Raw genomic sequence first — 15,506 nt, 5'->3', positions numbered from 1 at the left:
GAGATGTGTTCGCGTGGGAAATACTGTGCCAAGACGGTGAAGGAGAAAGTGGCTATTTTACGCGAGGTGGATGAACGGAAGGCCAGCAAAGTGGAAATCGCGAAAAAGCACGGGATTCCACCAAGCACGTTGTCGACGTACGTCCGAAATAGGAAGGCCATCGAGGATGCCTATGAAGCCGAAGATTTCGCCAGCAACAGAAAAAGGCTTCGGTTAGCCAAGTATCCGGAAATTGAGACCGCTGTGATCACGTGGGTGAAAGAAATGAGAAGCGCTGACATTCCACTGAGCGGCCCAATTATCATGGCGAAGGCGGCCGATTTCGCCCTGCGCTTGAATGTGGAAGATTTTGTCGCCTCCGAAGGATGGTTTCACCGCTTTAGAGACAGACATAATCTTGTCTTCCGGGTGTTGTCTGGAGAAGCCAAAGAAGTGGATGCAGAAACTTGTGCCACGTGGCGAAGCGGTGCTCTACAGCAGTACTTAGAAAGCTACTCGGCACATGATATATTCAATGCTGATGAGACGGCTTTGTTTTATAAGCTCCAGCCCGACAGAACAGTAACATTTAAAGGGGACAGCTGCGCTGGCGGCAAGCGAAGCAAAGAGCGGATTACTGTTCTGGTCGCCGCTAATATGACCGGGACGGAGAAGGTCCCTCTTTTTGTTGTCGGCAAGGCACATAAGCCTAGATGTTTCAAGAACATTAGGACGCTGCCGACGGAATACTCCGCCAACAGCAAGGCGTGGATGATGGGCGAATTGTTTAAAAAATGGCTCTTGAAATTCGATTGGAGGATGGAGCTAGGGAAGCGTCAAGTTCTCCTCATTGTGGATAACTGCTCGGCACACAAAGTCGACGCCGAGCTGAAAGCCACAAGGCTCGTCTTTTTGCCCACCAACACGACTGCGGCCTTGCAGCCGATGGTTTAGGGGGTGATCAGAAACATCAAATGTTTCTATAGGCGCCACATGATCGAGCGCATGACTTTGTGCACTGGAAACCAGAAGACCAGCACCATCACATTGCTCACAGCAATGCATATGTTGGTGCGTGCATGGGAGCAGGTCACGCCGTCCACAATTGCAAACTGCTTCCACCACTGTGGCTTTGCTGCCGGAAGTATGAAAGAAAGTGGCGACGATGGGAGTCCGGAGCCTCTGCTTGCGGCTGTGCGTGCTGTGCTGCAGGACGTCAGTTTTGATGATTACGTTGGAGTAGACAGCGATGCAGCAGTGTGCGGTGCCCTAAGTGATGAGGACATTGTCGCTGAAATTGTTGGGGAGCAGTCTGTCCCAGAAGAGGCAGAAGACGAGGACGACGACGAGGAGCAAGAGCCCGTGCGTCCATCCGCGGCAGAAGTTATGGGAGCGCTGAATGTCGCGCGCCTTTTCTTCAGCTTTGAAGAGGGGGAAGAAGACTCCCTGCGTCGCATTCGCATGCTAGAAGACAGAGTGAGTACGGTAGCCCTCAGAGAGAAGAAGCAGAAGATGATAACAGACATTTTTGCTAAATAAATGTTTTTCGTGCCCTCCGGACATCAAACGCCTTCATTTTTGCTCACTTTCATTAGTTCGAATTTTGGTTAATTCGAACTGGCCTGGCGGCCCCGTGGAATTTGAATTAACGAGCTTTTACTGTATATCCATACACGCCTTCCTGGGTCAATGCATGAAATGTGCGGCTATCACCATCCGAAAGTATGGTTGTGTACCGCAACCCATTTTTTTCCAAGGACCTATTGAATAAAATCATAGCTGCTTCGGTCTCCATTCGTCCGGCATTGCAGTCAATGTTCTTCATACACTTGTGGTTCACAGCCCAGTCACCGTAACCATCATCACTGGGATCAGGTGCCCCTTGGCACCCACGACAGTACCTCGAAAGCACAACATGGTCCAGTACAAGGCCAGTGTTAAGTTCTCACTCAATTTTACACAGAACAGATACCATTCCATCCATCACTTCTCCTAGGAGAGAATGCAATTGTAGACATTTCATGTGTTTTTAGTTTCTTAGAAGAAACATCTTTCCTGAACAAGCTATGATATCTTAACACTTCATTCCCTGTGCTTGGCACATGATAGCCATGATAACACGTATACCTTGTGCTTGGTGCATGATAGCCTGAGTTGCTTATGCGCCATAAAACACAACACAACACAGTTCTATAATGCAGCCAACTGCATATTTGAATTGTGGCCACGCGTTTTCCATGTGCCATCAAATATCACGTCTACATTTCCTGCTGGGTTCAGGAAGTCTTTGTATAAGTCCTTCACCACTTTGACACTTGCTGCTTCTGTAGCAGTAGCAACTGCCTGGCAAGCTTTCACCATGGTGTTCATGTGCCCCCTGAAAGTTTTGTGGTGAAGTCCTCGGTGGGAGAGGTTCATTGTTGCACAAAAATCCGCTAGAGCAGTCACTCCCTTCTCTATACTTTGTATGCCTTTCATCGCCCGCAGATTTACTTCAAAGGGTGTGATACTAGATTTCCCGGGCACTCGGGGCGACGAAAAGTGCCGCTCGGCGAAATCGCAATTCGAACATGTGAGCACTAACTTCACAGCTAAGCCATACTCTCTTCCGCTACATTTCGCGAGTTGAACACTGGCCATCCCACACTTGCTGCAGCTTGTGGATGCAAACAGCTTCTTCAGTATGCTCATATCAACAATTATATACTCAGTGCCGCGATCGTCGTCTACACTTGCTGTGCTGACGTTCATCAGCTCGAACTTGCGGGAAGTCGCGGACTTCTTCGCCAATGACGTCTTGGCGTTATCTGCACATTTTTCGCGTCCCGCGCACTCCGCCTCCGTAAAAAACACTGTGTCCAAACATTGAACACGCGAGCTCAGTTTAGCCGCGTCCGTCGGCGCTGAAGCGACGTGCGGAAACGCCGAAGTCGTCGTTAGGCTTAGCTCAGCCGGCTGGGCCGCTTCCGACGACACAGAATTTGAAGCGACTCGCAGAGCATCAAAAGTCGATATTTTCGACGGGCTAAGTCCAGGCGCATCCACTGGAACCGCAGACACTTGCGGTAACACCGAAGTTGACGCCGATCGGCACGGTCCAGCCGCGGTGTCCACCAACGAAGCTGACATCGACGATGTCGGTCCAGCCGCGTCCAACGGCAAAACTGTGGTCAACGAGTTCAATCCAGCCGCATCCGCCGACGGCCCTGCAGCTTGCGGCAACACCGAAGCTGTAGTTCTCGATGTGGCACTCGTCTTATTCCACGCGCGTCTCCTTTTGCCGACTGCTTTTCGCTTGCTTGCTTTCAAGCGCGCGTCCCGCGTCATTGAGACACGCGGAACAGACACCAGGCAGGCAAATACACACGAAAACAATAACTTCGAAGCTAAGAGGAGCGAGTTAATAGTCAAAATATTTACAGGAACGATGAGAAAAAATGCAGAACGAGAAATGCTAGGAAGCAAAGAGGGGCGCAAAAAATCGCGTTCCAGCGGGCAAAAGCAGACGACGAAGAGTCTGCAACGCGGTTGCGGGAGGTGAGGCATGCGTCAGGGCCAATCAGAGGGCTGTGCCTCGGAGAGCGCGCTCTTTACCCAATCAGCGGCTGTCTCGCGACGATTCACCCCTTGCGGACGGATGCCGAAAGCTCCGCTGTGCGAAAACCTACAGCGTGTTGAGAGACGCCAGGAGAGAGAGCGGGAAACGAGGTTTCAAACGAGACCAAGATGGCGCCTATCGGTTCGCGCCGCGCGGAGCTACGGCGGCTTGAAAATGGTGCAAATTTTCGCGTTTGGCGTTCAATTTCGGCTCACCGACGTTTCTAAATTGCCGTTTTTTTAATACTTTGAGTAGGAATTGAGCTATAATATTTTGTAGAGGCATAGTCGGGACATTGAAGACTTCAAAACAGCAATTTTTGAAAATTGCCATTTTTTTTACCTTTTTTCGCGATTTTAAGACCCGCGTCCCCCCTTAAAGAGCCCCAGCTGGTCGAAATTTCCGGAGCCCTCCGCTAAGGCATCTCTCATAACCAGTCTGTTCGGGACGTTAAACCCTCCGTTAAACCCTACAAACCATAATCTATCTAGACATAAATGAGTATTCTAAGATGACGTGAATGGAGGTTACAACTTAAACTGTTAGGAAAAGCTCATTTTGGCAACAAATAAATTATTTTGAGACATTTGCAGTGGTTTAAAATTGTAGCTCATACTTAGGTCGGCACTATGAGGAGGGGCTCACTCACACTCACGACCAGTGACACTCAACCCCACTCACACTCTTGCCCGCCCACATTCATAGCTGCTCCCATTACCGGCCCCTCAAATAAAAAATAAAACCGAAAGCAAAACTGAAAAAAAGGGTTCTTCTATTTCCCACTGAATGATGCCACTCATCAAGAAGCGCTTCGAAAGCGGGAAAATTCGACCATTGATAGTGGGCAACACTTATCGGAACATGGCTGCAGACGTTCTGGGCTGGTTTGACTCAGTTTCGCGGTCAGTGCTAAAGTCTGTAGAGCTTAATTTGTCTTCCGAATCATGCTGCTGTTTGCATTCAAGAATGAGCTTTCCGATGTGTCAACTTCCGTGGAAACTGGTATTCCCGCTTAGCGGGAGCGCGCAACGTCAACGCCATGATGTAAACAAGGAGCGTCGATCACCTGACTCTGGAGACAATCTGGACGGGCGCAGCACAGCAGAAAAATTAAATCAAAAGCAAAACTGAAAGAAGGGTTCTTCTATTTCCCATTGGATGACACCACTTGCCAAGGAACGCTTTGAAAGCGGGAAAATTCGAATCGTGAAACCATTGATACCAGGCTATCGATGGGAATAGGCGCGGACAGGAAAGTGTTAAGTGAGTTCTGACTGATTTTCAGTGTGGATGCACTGTTTCCTGTCCACTCTGCCATGGTTGTTCAGTGGTTACGATGCTCAACTGCTGATTCTGAACTCAATGACATGAGTTTAATCAGGGCCGCAGTGGCTGCTTTTCGATGGAGACGAAAAGCAAGACACCTGTGTATTGTGTGATGTTAGTGCACACTGAAGAACCCCAATTGCCTCATAGCCTAAGTTGGTTTGGGATGCTAAAGCCAGTAGACCAACCAAAACAAAACCCAATTTCTTGTCTGCATAACAATTCTTGCAAGAAGAAATGCGAATGGATTGCATGTTCTTGAATCTGGTACATGCAATATTCTCGAAGCTGGCGATCAAGTTGTACCCGTGTGACTGTCTCTTTCGTATATTTGACTCATAGCTAGTGAGAGGTGCCTTTTCCCAGTCTTGCACCACAAAACGTTCAGAAGTATATTCTTAATTGGCATTTGCGATTCTGCTTGTAACAGTACTCAATTTTATGACCACTGTGCTTCTAACATAGCTGAAAGCAGTATCTACTTTGATGCTAAAAGCCACTTGGGCACCCATTTCTCAACTATTCATCATGATTACCCTGCCCATGAGCGGCATAGATTGTTTTGATAAAGTAGGTTGTGCTTGTTCTCTAATAACACCACCAGCTTTGCTGTTATCGTGGTCCTTCTATGGTGATTGTGGGTAGCAGGATGCAGCACCCCAGGCACTCTTATCTCTGCCTTTTGTCACTTAATTCTTTTTAGGGCGACAATAAGACTCTAATCTAAATATTCCGCATTTTCAGCGTGATCGTGACAATTCATTAACACTTCTTTTTGGGCGAGTTGGTACATATTTGGAAAACTTTGAAAGAGCGCAAACACACACTACCACTAAAGACAAGAGACGAGACACAAGCGCCGGCTGTCAACTGATTATTATTGGAGCAAGGAAACGCCTATATACACAGCAGCTTAATTGTTTTTGACAACCTGCCTTAATTGCAGCGCGATGGCATTTGTATTGGTTCCTGCATGGCTCCCACCCTGTGTGACATTTTTTTATCTAAGGTCGACAGTTTTAGATAAGCATTTTAATGGGGAAAGAAATTGCAGCGCGATGGCATTTGTATTGGTTCCTGCATGGCTCCCACCCTGTGTGACATTTTTTTATCTAAGGTCGACAGTTTTAGATAAGCATTTTAATGGGGGAAGAATTTTAAAGATTTTTAGATATGTTGACGACTTTTTAGTGCTTTTAAGAAAACAGACTACCTTCACCTACCCCTCTACAGTAGGTGAAGTTTTAATAGCTTTCAAAAAGCATGGACTTGGGCTAAATTTTGCCCATGAACTACCTGACTCATCTGTTTTACAGTTTTTAGATCTCGAACTAACATTCTGCGAAACACACGTTTGTTGGTCTTACTACCCTCGAGCGAAAAAAGATCTGCTGCCATATGACTCGGCCCATTCCAAGACTGTGAAGAGAGGGATAGCATTGCAATGCATGGAATCTGCTCTCAAGAAATCGTGCCCGCATCGAATGCAAAATAGCTTCCATAATCAGATAAGCCGACTTTTAGCAGCGGGGGTTCCCCTCTTCGATCTTGATTGCTGTATGTGAGACCCTCCTCCAGAAGTTCAAGCATGGAACAGGAAAGAGCAGCTGTAATCGGGAAAAGGCCGAAAAACCTTTGGTTGTGCCGTACCTACATAAGACCACTCACAACTTAAAAAAAGTGGCCAACAGGCACGGTGTGCCGGTTGTGTTTTCGGCACCCAGTAAGCTGGGAGGGCTATGCCCCCGCATCTGTGGCCAGAAAAAGAGTGGGTGCCAAATTAATCATAAACGTCGGTTTGTGACCTGTTCCACGGGAGTGGTCTACGCTATTCCCTTGACGTGCGGGAAGGTGTATGTCGGCCAAACCGGCCGTTGCATCCATGATCGATTAGGGGACCATTCAAGAAATCTTAAGAATTTTAAAGACAAGTACGCACATTTAGTTGCGCATATTAGTGATTGCAGTGGTTGCGTGGCCCGATTTAATGAGACAAAGATTCTCGGCAAGAGCATTGATAAGACAGCACGTCTCGGCTTGGAAGCCTTTCATATCACGAAATATGGCAACAGATGCATTAGCAAGCCTTCGATATCTCTCTTAAACGCTGAGGTCTGTTTTTTAGATGCGACTAACATGTTCACCCCTTGAGCATCTTGTTGTTTTTTTTTCGAATTTTTCCCAGTGTCTCTTGCTCGCACGTGCGTTACTGAAACCTCTTATCTTATGTAAGCTGCTGTGTATATAGGCGTTTCCTTGCTCCAATAATAATCAGTTGACAGTCGGCGCTTGTGTCTCGTCTCTTGTCTTTAGTGGTCGTGTGTGTTTGCGCTCTTTCAAAGTTTTCCAAAAAGATCGTGACAAGGGAATGGCGCTAGTTTGGCTAGGCCTAACATGCAACCAACTCATAACGGCACCAGGTTACAAGCAGTTTATGCTGTCAACTAGCCAGAGGTCTACATTTTGGTGACTTCGATAAATAGCAGCCTGCGTTGCACGCAGTTTGGTTCCTTTATTCTCTGACTTGAGGGCATGGTCATGGTCGCCAACTTAAAATATAGAAATAACCCGATTAGCAATCTCTTGAACAAGACAAAAGTGATGCCCTTGGTGCACAAATTTTCTGAACCGCAGGCAGTCATTTTGGTCACAAAGACCCGGGTCCCTAATTAGGATGAGGTTCTGATGAGAAATGTTTTGGTCCCTTCAAGATTGTTTTAAAAGGAGTGTACTGTATTTATGACTGCTGCCCAGGGCAACTCAAGACCTTGCTGCCATAGATTTCCCTCTGGTGCCTGCAACATGGCATCAGTGACACGTGGGCAGCAGCACTTAGTGATTGAGGGTACGATCATGGCTCGGGGTGCCATCTTTAGTAGCATGATAAAGTGTAGGAACATCTGAAATTCTGCACACTGTGCGTTGTGCACTTCGGTTGGGGATTTTTACGAATTCACATCTATCTTTGAGACGTTTGTCAGCAGTGTCCATATCGCTGATCGAGTGTTGTGTTGTTGCAAGTGAATGTGACTTGTGAGCGCAAGGGTTGTCTTTTTCAGATTTTCATCTCCCAGTCGTATGACGCGACGACCCACTTTGAGACGACCTGCCTGGATGTGTTGGACATCTTTCGCCGTGGCACGGGCGAGGACTTTGACTTCTCCAAGGTGAAGCATGACCTTGGCGACGAGCAGGAATAGGGCAGCGCCAGTGCACGCACAAATATGGAAGAAGGAGACCCCCTCTCTTCACCGCTTGGACTTGTTTGTTCCCGGTTGGGCTCCGCTGCTTGTCTGTTTAGTTCTGCCCCCTATATGAACCACCTTCTTCTGTTGTGCTGGTTTTTGAATCTGAAGAGTGGCATGCGTGCAGCTCTACAGGCGTGATTGTGAACTATATCCTGGGCCACTTCTAGTTCTTTGGGCGATGGTGCTCAGACGAGAGCACTGTCGCCACCTCATTGTTTGATCAGTGGATGCGAAGCCCCGGAGTGGGGCTGCATTCCACTCAGTTTTTGCTGTGTGGGTGCGAGAGCTGACCCATGCTGCCTTGTTTGTGCATCTTTAGTGGACATCCTTGTGCCTCTGCTCTCGCCACAGTCCGAGGAGTAGGCTCTCACTTGTGCGCTTAGCTCGCTCGTTATCATAAGCAAAGAGAGAGAGAGAGAAAGAAAACTTAGCTTACACCACTATGATTGACATTCACTGCCGGCCTGACTCCCACATTTTTTTTTACCTATACTTGTTTCAGAAAAATGCCATGTGCACACCTTTGTGTGCACTGCTCTGAGATATTGGGATTTGGGTGGTTTAGGAGGCGTTTGTGCGCTGGTTTGATGGTCTTTGTATTTTTTTCTGCATGTGTCCTTGTTGCTCACAGGCCACACTGTTCTCATCATGTACAGTGTGTGCCTTGCCTGTTTTCTTCTTTCTGCCGGTGTTAAGCATATTTTTGTGCTGTAATTTAAACATTTCTGTATTGTTTTTACTTCCTCCCCAGCCACCGTATTATTCCCTTTGTATCCTGTGATTGTAGTTCCTATGTTAAAAGGGCGTGGCATAGGCATCAGCCTGTGGAGCAAGGTTTCTTTATTTTGGAGGCAGCGGAACAAACTAAGCAAAAGACAAAAAAAAAACATTCCTTCTTGGACTTGGGTCTGGTTTAGTTCCAGATGTGGTGAAGGCTGGTGTGCCGTGTGAAGGCGGCCTGGGCACCAACCGAGTATGCAACACGGTCTGTCTCATCCATCGCTTGGGAAAAGAGAAAAGTGGCCCAAAGAACCGGTGCAAAGTATTTCTGCCTTCGGGAAACTGACACCTGGTCCTCTTGCCTCTGATTTTTTTCTTTTCCTTGTGTAAAGTTTGAATAGGTCACTTCTGTGTGCTTCTTCAATCTATGTGAACTCAAGATTTAGACCCAGAAGAAAAAATTTTTTTTGGCGCCAATAAAAGTATGAATGTCAAGACTATTTGATCATGCACACGTGGGTGCAGCCACCCTGGTGTCTGTGTTAGTACTATTTTGTCATTTGCTGTGCATTCTTGCGGTTTCAAGTGACAAAAAAGAATTTCGAGGTATATTCGGCCCCATTCTTGCAACGTGTGACAAGGCTGCTGTTTCACATATGCTCCAGAGCTTGTGGCATGCTTATTTCTGGCATATTTCAGCAGATGAAAAGGCGAAAATATTTGCATAATGCAAGAAAAAAGTGATAGGTATTGCATTGTACTGAGTGTTGAAGCTTAGACGTTTTATTGTTTGTGCGTTTCACTACCTTTCATGCGCTTTCACTACCTTTCTGGTTGCATTGCATTGCTGGCGCTACGAACCCATATCGACGCACACCTCATAGGCACGATAGATGAAATGTAAGCACAAACTTTGCTGCATGGCTGAGAAGGACGCTACATTGGTTGCCTGGCAGCACTGACTGCAAGCTGATGGTAGAAATTCCTACCCTGGGGCATGACTGCTCATGCACATCTTGCCAGGAGGACCTAAAGCTGTGGGCACACCTGGCCTCTTCGGACTCATCAGTGCATGCGCAATGGTGGTAAGCACTGTTGTGGCGCAGTGGTTACAGTGCTCTACTGCTGAGGCGGATTCGAACTCTGCAAAGTTTTGATGAAGGCGAGATGTGGGTTCACGTTAAAGTGCCACTGACCACCCCAAGTTTGAACACTTCATTGTGAGGAATCTCCTTTGTAATGCGCGCCCACAAACATTTTTATAACGATAGGTCTACTACTGCAGGTACAAACAGAAAACATTCAATTTGGTTGACTAAGCTCAGCCAGGATCAAACTCCCTGTATCAAAAGTGGCGCGTTTGCGAAATTTTCGTTGCAGTGACTTTTTCACGATGTAAAGGTGAGTGCGCAAGCGCTTGCATGAAACTACGCTATGTGTACAAAAATTAAACCAAAATTACGACTTCCACATGGAAGACTTGGTGTTCCGAACCTAGAGTGCACCCCCTGTTCAGGGTTATCGACTGTTCGAAGAAAAACGCGGTTTAAAGCCAGTGAACTGAATATGGAACGAAAGCTTTGGCTGCGGGTGACAGAGTGTTGCTTCGGAGAAAACCAACGTTCTTAGATATAGACAGAAAATTTCGCGGTGCGAAGTGGGCCGGAACGATAGACTATCTGGTGTGAGATGATCGCAAAGCGACCGCAGCGCCCCTCCCCTGCCGCGGTAGATGGGTGAGGCCATTTATCTAATGAATACACAGGCAAAAATCTTCAAATACTCTAACCCTCTTCTTTCAGCAGTGCAACAAAGAATGCAATTTCGTTTTTAAACACATCTTTGTACAAATGAAATGCCATCGCGTTTGCAGACTTATCTCAAGCAAGCAGGTAGCAGACGACACGCTTGAGCCGCGCTTCTGCAACCTCTTTCTTATCCAGTGTCAGTAAACTCTGTGGCTTTCATACGCGTGCAAAATGTGCTTAAAAACGCTAACGCAATTTTATTTTCCGTTCCTTTGCTGAAAGAAAAGGGTTAGCAGTATTTTAAAATTTCCGCCTCGCCCATCCACCGCCACAGGTGGGGAAAACCGGTTTGACGCATACGCACTGCAGCTCTTTTGCAGGCAGCGCGAAATGCGCGAATGGACCTTTTTCCAGTAGCGCACCCCTCTTGCGGCTGCCATACGAAGTACAATTGACGGGACGGGTTACCGAGAACTTGCGCAGAAATTCGTTCCTAGTAGTGGGCTTATTTTCCAAACAGTAGTTGAGTGCAGGGATGGTCTCGCCTAGCCTGTGCAGAGACGCGCGAGTCATCTGTGAACAGTGAACATACCTTGACACCCACCCCCTCACTGCCTGTTAAACAATGACAAGAATTTGGCCATGTCTTCTCTGTTGAGGCAAGCTAGGGGAGGCAGGGACAATACAATGCGTCCATACCGAAGGCCTAGGAGATTCTATCACTGCACGCTGTTATTGTGCTGCAGTTATTCGTCGCTTTCATGAAGCGAGCGACGTCGTTTCCTGGAAAAGCACGTGCAGCAAAGTCCTCCCCCAATTTTCGTGTGGCATCCCGGCGAAAATGGTGGCAGAGAAGGCTTTGCGCATGCGCAGTAGCGCTACTTGAACAAAGGTCCATTGTAGCGTAGTGTAGCTTTCGTTACAAAATGGCTCAAATGAGAGGGGGTCGGGCAAGAATGGTTTGTAGGGCAGAGGCTCCCAAAAAGGAATCATTATGGAGGAACAGAAGAATCCAGCGTTCCCAGAATCTTAGATGTGCTCGCAGATGGCCAGGAAGAGGGGAGGTTGCTGACTGCGTGTGCTAATCGTGCGTCGTATTACAGTTAACTGGCGTGTAATTAAAAATTGAACTTTATGCTATGCAATGATTCCATATTTGTCGAATAGTTTATATCGAGTACGACTGCTCTAATTGCAGCTGGCCTCAAGTACCATGCAGTAGTTATTAACAGTATACGTATGAATAAATTGATTAAGCATAATTAATGTTGCATGTTACTCTATGCTTTTTGTGACTCGAGTGTTTCCGGAATGCGGGGGAGGGGGCTCTCGGGCAACATTTTGTTTGAAAGTCGAGAGGGGAGCTTTTGGCAGCAAGCTCGTTCGCTTCCCTCATCGGGCTGCCTGAGCTCAATGGGCAGTCGAAGCGCCGATACTAAATAATTGGTTCACAGGAAAGTGCGCAGTATAGATCTGTCACACTTGTTCAAAGCGCAGAACTATGTTTATGCTTCTTTGCATGCATTTGGAACTTTTTCTTTGATCATGTTTGTGCGTGGTTATCGAGCACACACAACGCACAAGCATAATTTGACTTTGACAATTAACCAGATGCCTTGCATGATCTCTAAGGGTAAATTGAATCCCCAAGGGAAGGGAAGCGTAATACTGGACAGATTAGAATTAGAAGTTTGCGGCCCTGTTATGTTTGTTATGTGGATGCATCTGAGGGATATGGGTGGAGGCACCAACCCTGCAGTACGTAGGTATATATAAGGCTGATGGTGGAGCAACAGAGCCTCTAGAGTGCAAGCATGATGTTTTGAAAGAAAAAAAAACAAACAAATTGTTAGCTTGGAAAGGCGCAGTGTTTGTCACACTTCTCTGTGCCGCACAAGAAGGGATGGGAGTGAAAAATCGATTATAGACAGCTAGGATAGTTGTACCGTGAACAGCATCTCACAATATGTTTGTTTGCAGCACTGCGAAAGGAGGCATCCCGGTGCAATCAGGATCACGCGCACTGCAAAAGGCAATTGTGCTCCTACGCACCTCGGCCCCCAAATTGGCGGGGGAGACAGTAGGATCACAATTCTAATTATAGTGCGCAGGGGCTAGAGGCACTTAATTAGGAGCACAATTGCAAGGGCTCCTCTGCTTATCGCAGTGCTGCAGATATCTTGAGACGAAGTATAGGTTCATATATGATATGAAAACGTAGGCGCTAACTTTACAAGCATACCAAACGGATGATCAGAAAAGTGCGCGTGTCCCTAGCAATTTGTCCTCTTTTTCTGTGTACTTGTTTTTGCCCCCATATATTTTCACAGTGAAAGAGGTGCGATATGTAGTGGAATCCCGATTTAAATTGGCCGACCATCGATTAAACAACTGGGCAGTGCTTGGGAGCCGGTACATATTCTTGGGCAGCTAGTGCAGGCCCAAAGATGGGCCCCGGTTGGTTGCCAGTTATGTTGTTCAATAGTTGGCCACTTTCAGCCAACTATCGGCAAATCTTGGGGAACTAGTTGGCACCCAATTCTTAGTAGTCAAGCATGGCCAAAAGTAGGGCCGTGCTTGGCCAAGTATACTTAGAGCCAGCCACGTATTGGCAAATGGTATAGGAAGTTAGTCGGCATCTAAACATGGCCCTATACTGGCATTTGCAACATTATGCAAATGTAGCCACATATCGGCAAATGGTATAGGGAGTTAGTCGGCATCTAAACATAGCCCTACTGGCATTTACAACATTACGCAAATGCAGCCACGCATTGGCAAATGGTATAGGGATCGAGTTAGTCGGCAGCTAAACATGGCCCTACTTTGGCATTTGCAACATTATGCAAATGTATTCGGTAAAAACATGTTTTAGCAAATGCATTTACATAATGTTCGCACTAAATAGAGGGAAAGTTTTAAATAAAAATCAGCAAAATGGGCATGCCCTTTTACTTTCCATTTTTGCCGCTGCAAGCTTAAAAAAATTATTAAAATATTTATCTGTACTTGCGAGGGTCACTGGCCGGCTTAGGAAGCCTACCTGTACCTGCAGGTGGTCGAAATTTTTGGAGCCCTCCACTACCGTGTCTTTCATAGGCTGAGTCACTTTGGGCCAAACCTGCCTGTACCAATAACAGTGGAGATTCGTTCACAGTGAAGGGAGTGGGGGATTGAAGTCGTGAGAGAAGTTTGCATCTGTAAGAGGCGCAGGAAAGCGATTCCTGATCATTTAACATGCTTAGTGCACTATGACCATGTTTGTGCATTCGCAAAAGTTGTGCATACTTGGGACTGGAAAACCCTGCCTAGGAAGACTAATACATATCCTGGCCTATGCCTGGCCTGTTTTCTGGTCCGGGCAAAGGTGTGTGCACAGCTCTACTACAGATTCATGCAATAATTCTTTGAAGAATAGTTGAACGCTACAAGTATTTAGGGACTGTGTGCCGTGTTCCTGCAGCACTGATTGGACAAGATCACTATTGGTTCCATAGTGATGCAAGCTGCTTATGAAATGGCATGCAGCTTTTCTGAAAACCTGAGGGTTTTTGCATAATATATTACCTTCCAATTGGAATGCAAAATTTTATTTCGTCGCTCAAGCAGGTCTAAGGAGAGACTAAATAGCCGCTAGTCCATGGCTGGCGGCGACCTCATTAGCCCGCTCGATGGCCCGTAGTTGGATCTTCAGGTCTGAGCTGACCAGCACGGCTTCCCATCGCTCGGGAGAAGGGAGCTATATTAATTTCGTCGCAGGCAGATCATTTGTACAGTTCTAGAGAATGTGGTCGTATGTTGCTCTTTCGCCACATTTATTGCAATTTGGGTTGTACTGGCCTGGGTACATGAGGGCAAGTACTACCGGATTGGGAGCGTGTTTGTAGTCGGCACATACGTGCGCCTTTCAGTTTGAAGTGGTGAGTCCTAAAATGTCTGTCATAAACTAAGGTGCAAGGAGAAGTTTATACTGGGATTCAAGAGAGTCAAGGAGGAGTCTGCCGAGATTTAAAGTGCACACACTCTGGGAGTGGTGGAAGAGGTGCCAATAGATGGAGTCTGCCATGCATGAAAGGGCATCGAGATTGGCCTCTGTTTATAGTTGACCGAGGCCAGCTGGAATGGTTGTAGTAGTTGTCAATATAACGGCATGATTGCGGCTGACAATCCTTAGTTTCAAAACTTTTCGTTTCTTATTTCAGAGCTCCAGTGGTCTTAGGAGTTTTGCATTGACATAGTCATTTCATTTTATAGGGCTCGTGCTGGAGGTTTCAGTCTAGGCCAGCCAAAAATAACCAAGGAATATACTGACTTTGTGGTATAGTATTTTAGCAAACATCTTGCTTACGTGCCTAAAAATTACCTATAAATGAGGGATTTTACCGTACTCTTCCGTATGAAGTTACAAGGTTTAGGACTTTGTCTATTATGCAGAAACAATCATTGACTGCTCGTGAATTTTGGATCAGGCTAAAGGGACTTTATGGCCGTTCAATGGCGCAAACTTTGTGAATCGTTACCAACCCTCCCAATTTGCCATTCTCTATGCTATAACAAGAGATCAAAGGCTTAAGCCCTCCATTGGTGCACATTACCTTTCTATGTAAGCAACTGCAGTGTCCAACTTCGAAAACATACCTGTCTGTCACACGAAACCACTCTTACACTGAGCAGAATTGTTGTGCAGTCATATTGCTAAGATTTTTAAGTAATAGTGGATACCAGTGGTTTACCTTTGCAAACTGCAATATACCTCTTCACAGCCAGTCATCAAGGTCCCCAAAGCAGACTGTGGCTCTCAAGATGCTGTGCAGCACATCAAACGACATGAAGCAAAAGTTCAGTGTACATGCGTGGTTTGTAATTTCCAGGAACTCCATTTCGAGT

The 15,506-nt window shown here is 46.6% G+C and overlaps 1 protein-coding gene across 1 annotated transcript in view; it reads left to right on the top strand.

Moving 5' to 3' along the window:
- Positions 1 to 8,568, top strand: part of Gdi (GDP dissociation inhibitor) — a 52,815-nt gene extending 44,247 nt beyond the window's left edge. Inside the window, exon 7 of the mRNA XM_084579352.1 lies at positions 7,963 to 8,568. Coding sequence (XP_084435478.1) covers positions 7,963 to 8,103 — 141 coding nt within the window. The 3' untranslated portion in view covers positions 8,104 to 8,568. The remainder of the gene's footprint in view (positions 1 to 7,962) is intronic.
- Positions 8,569 to 15,506: the final 6,938 nt, after the last annotated feature.

Source organism: Amblyomma maculatum, chromosome 9 (genome assembly GCF_055883805.1).
Source record: "Amblyomma maculatum isolate TAMU_Amacu chromosome 9, ASM5588380v1, whole genome shotgun sequence".
Taxonomy (NCBI): domain Eukaryota; kingdom Metazoa; phylum Arthropoda; class Arachnida; order Ixodida; family Ixodidae; genus Amblyomma; species Amblyomma maculatum.
Note: the sequence above shows the minus strand (reverse complement) of the source record. Positions and strands in the feature narration are given on the sequence as shown.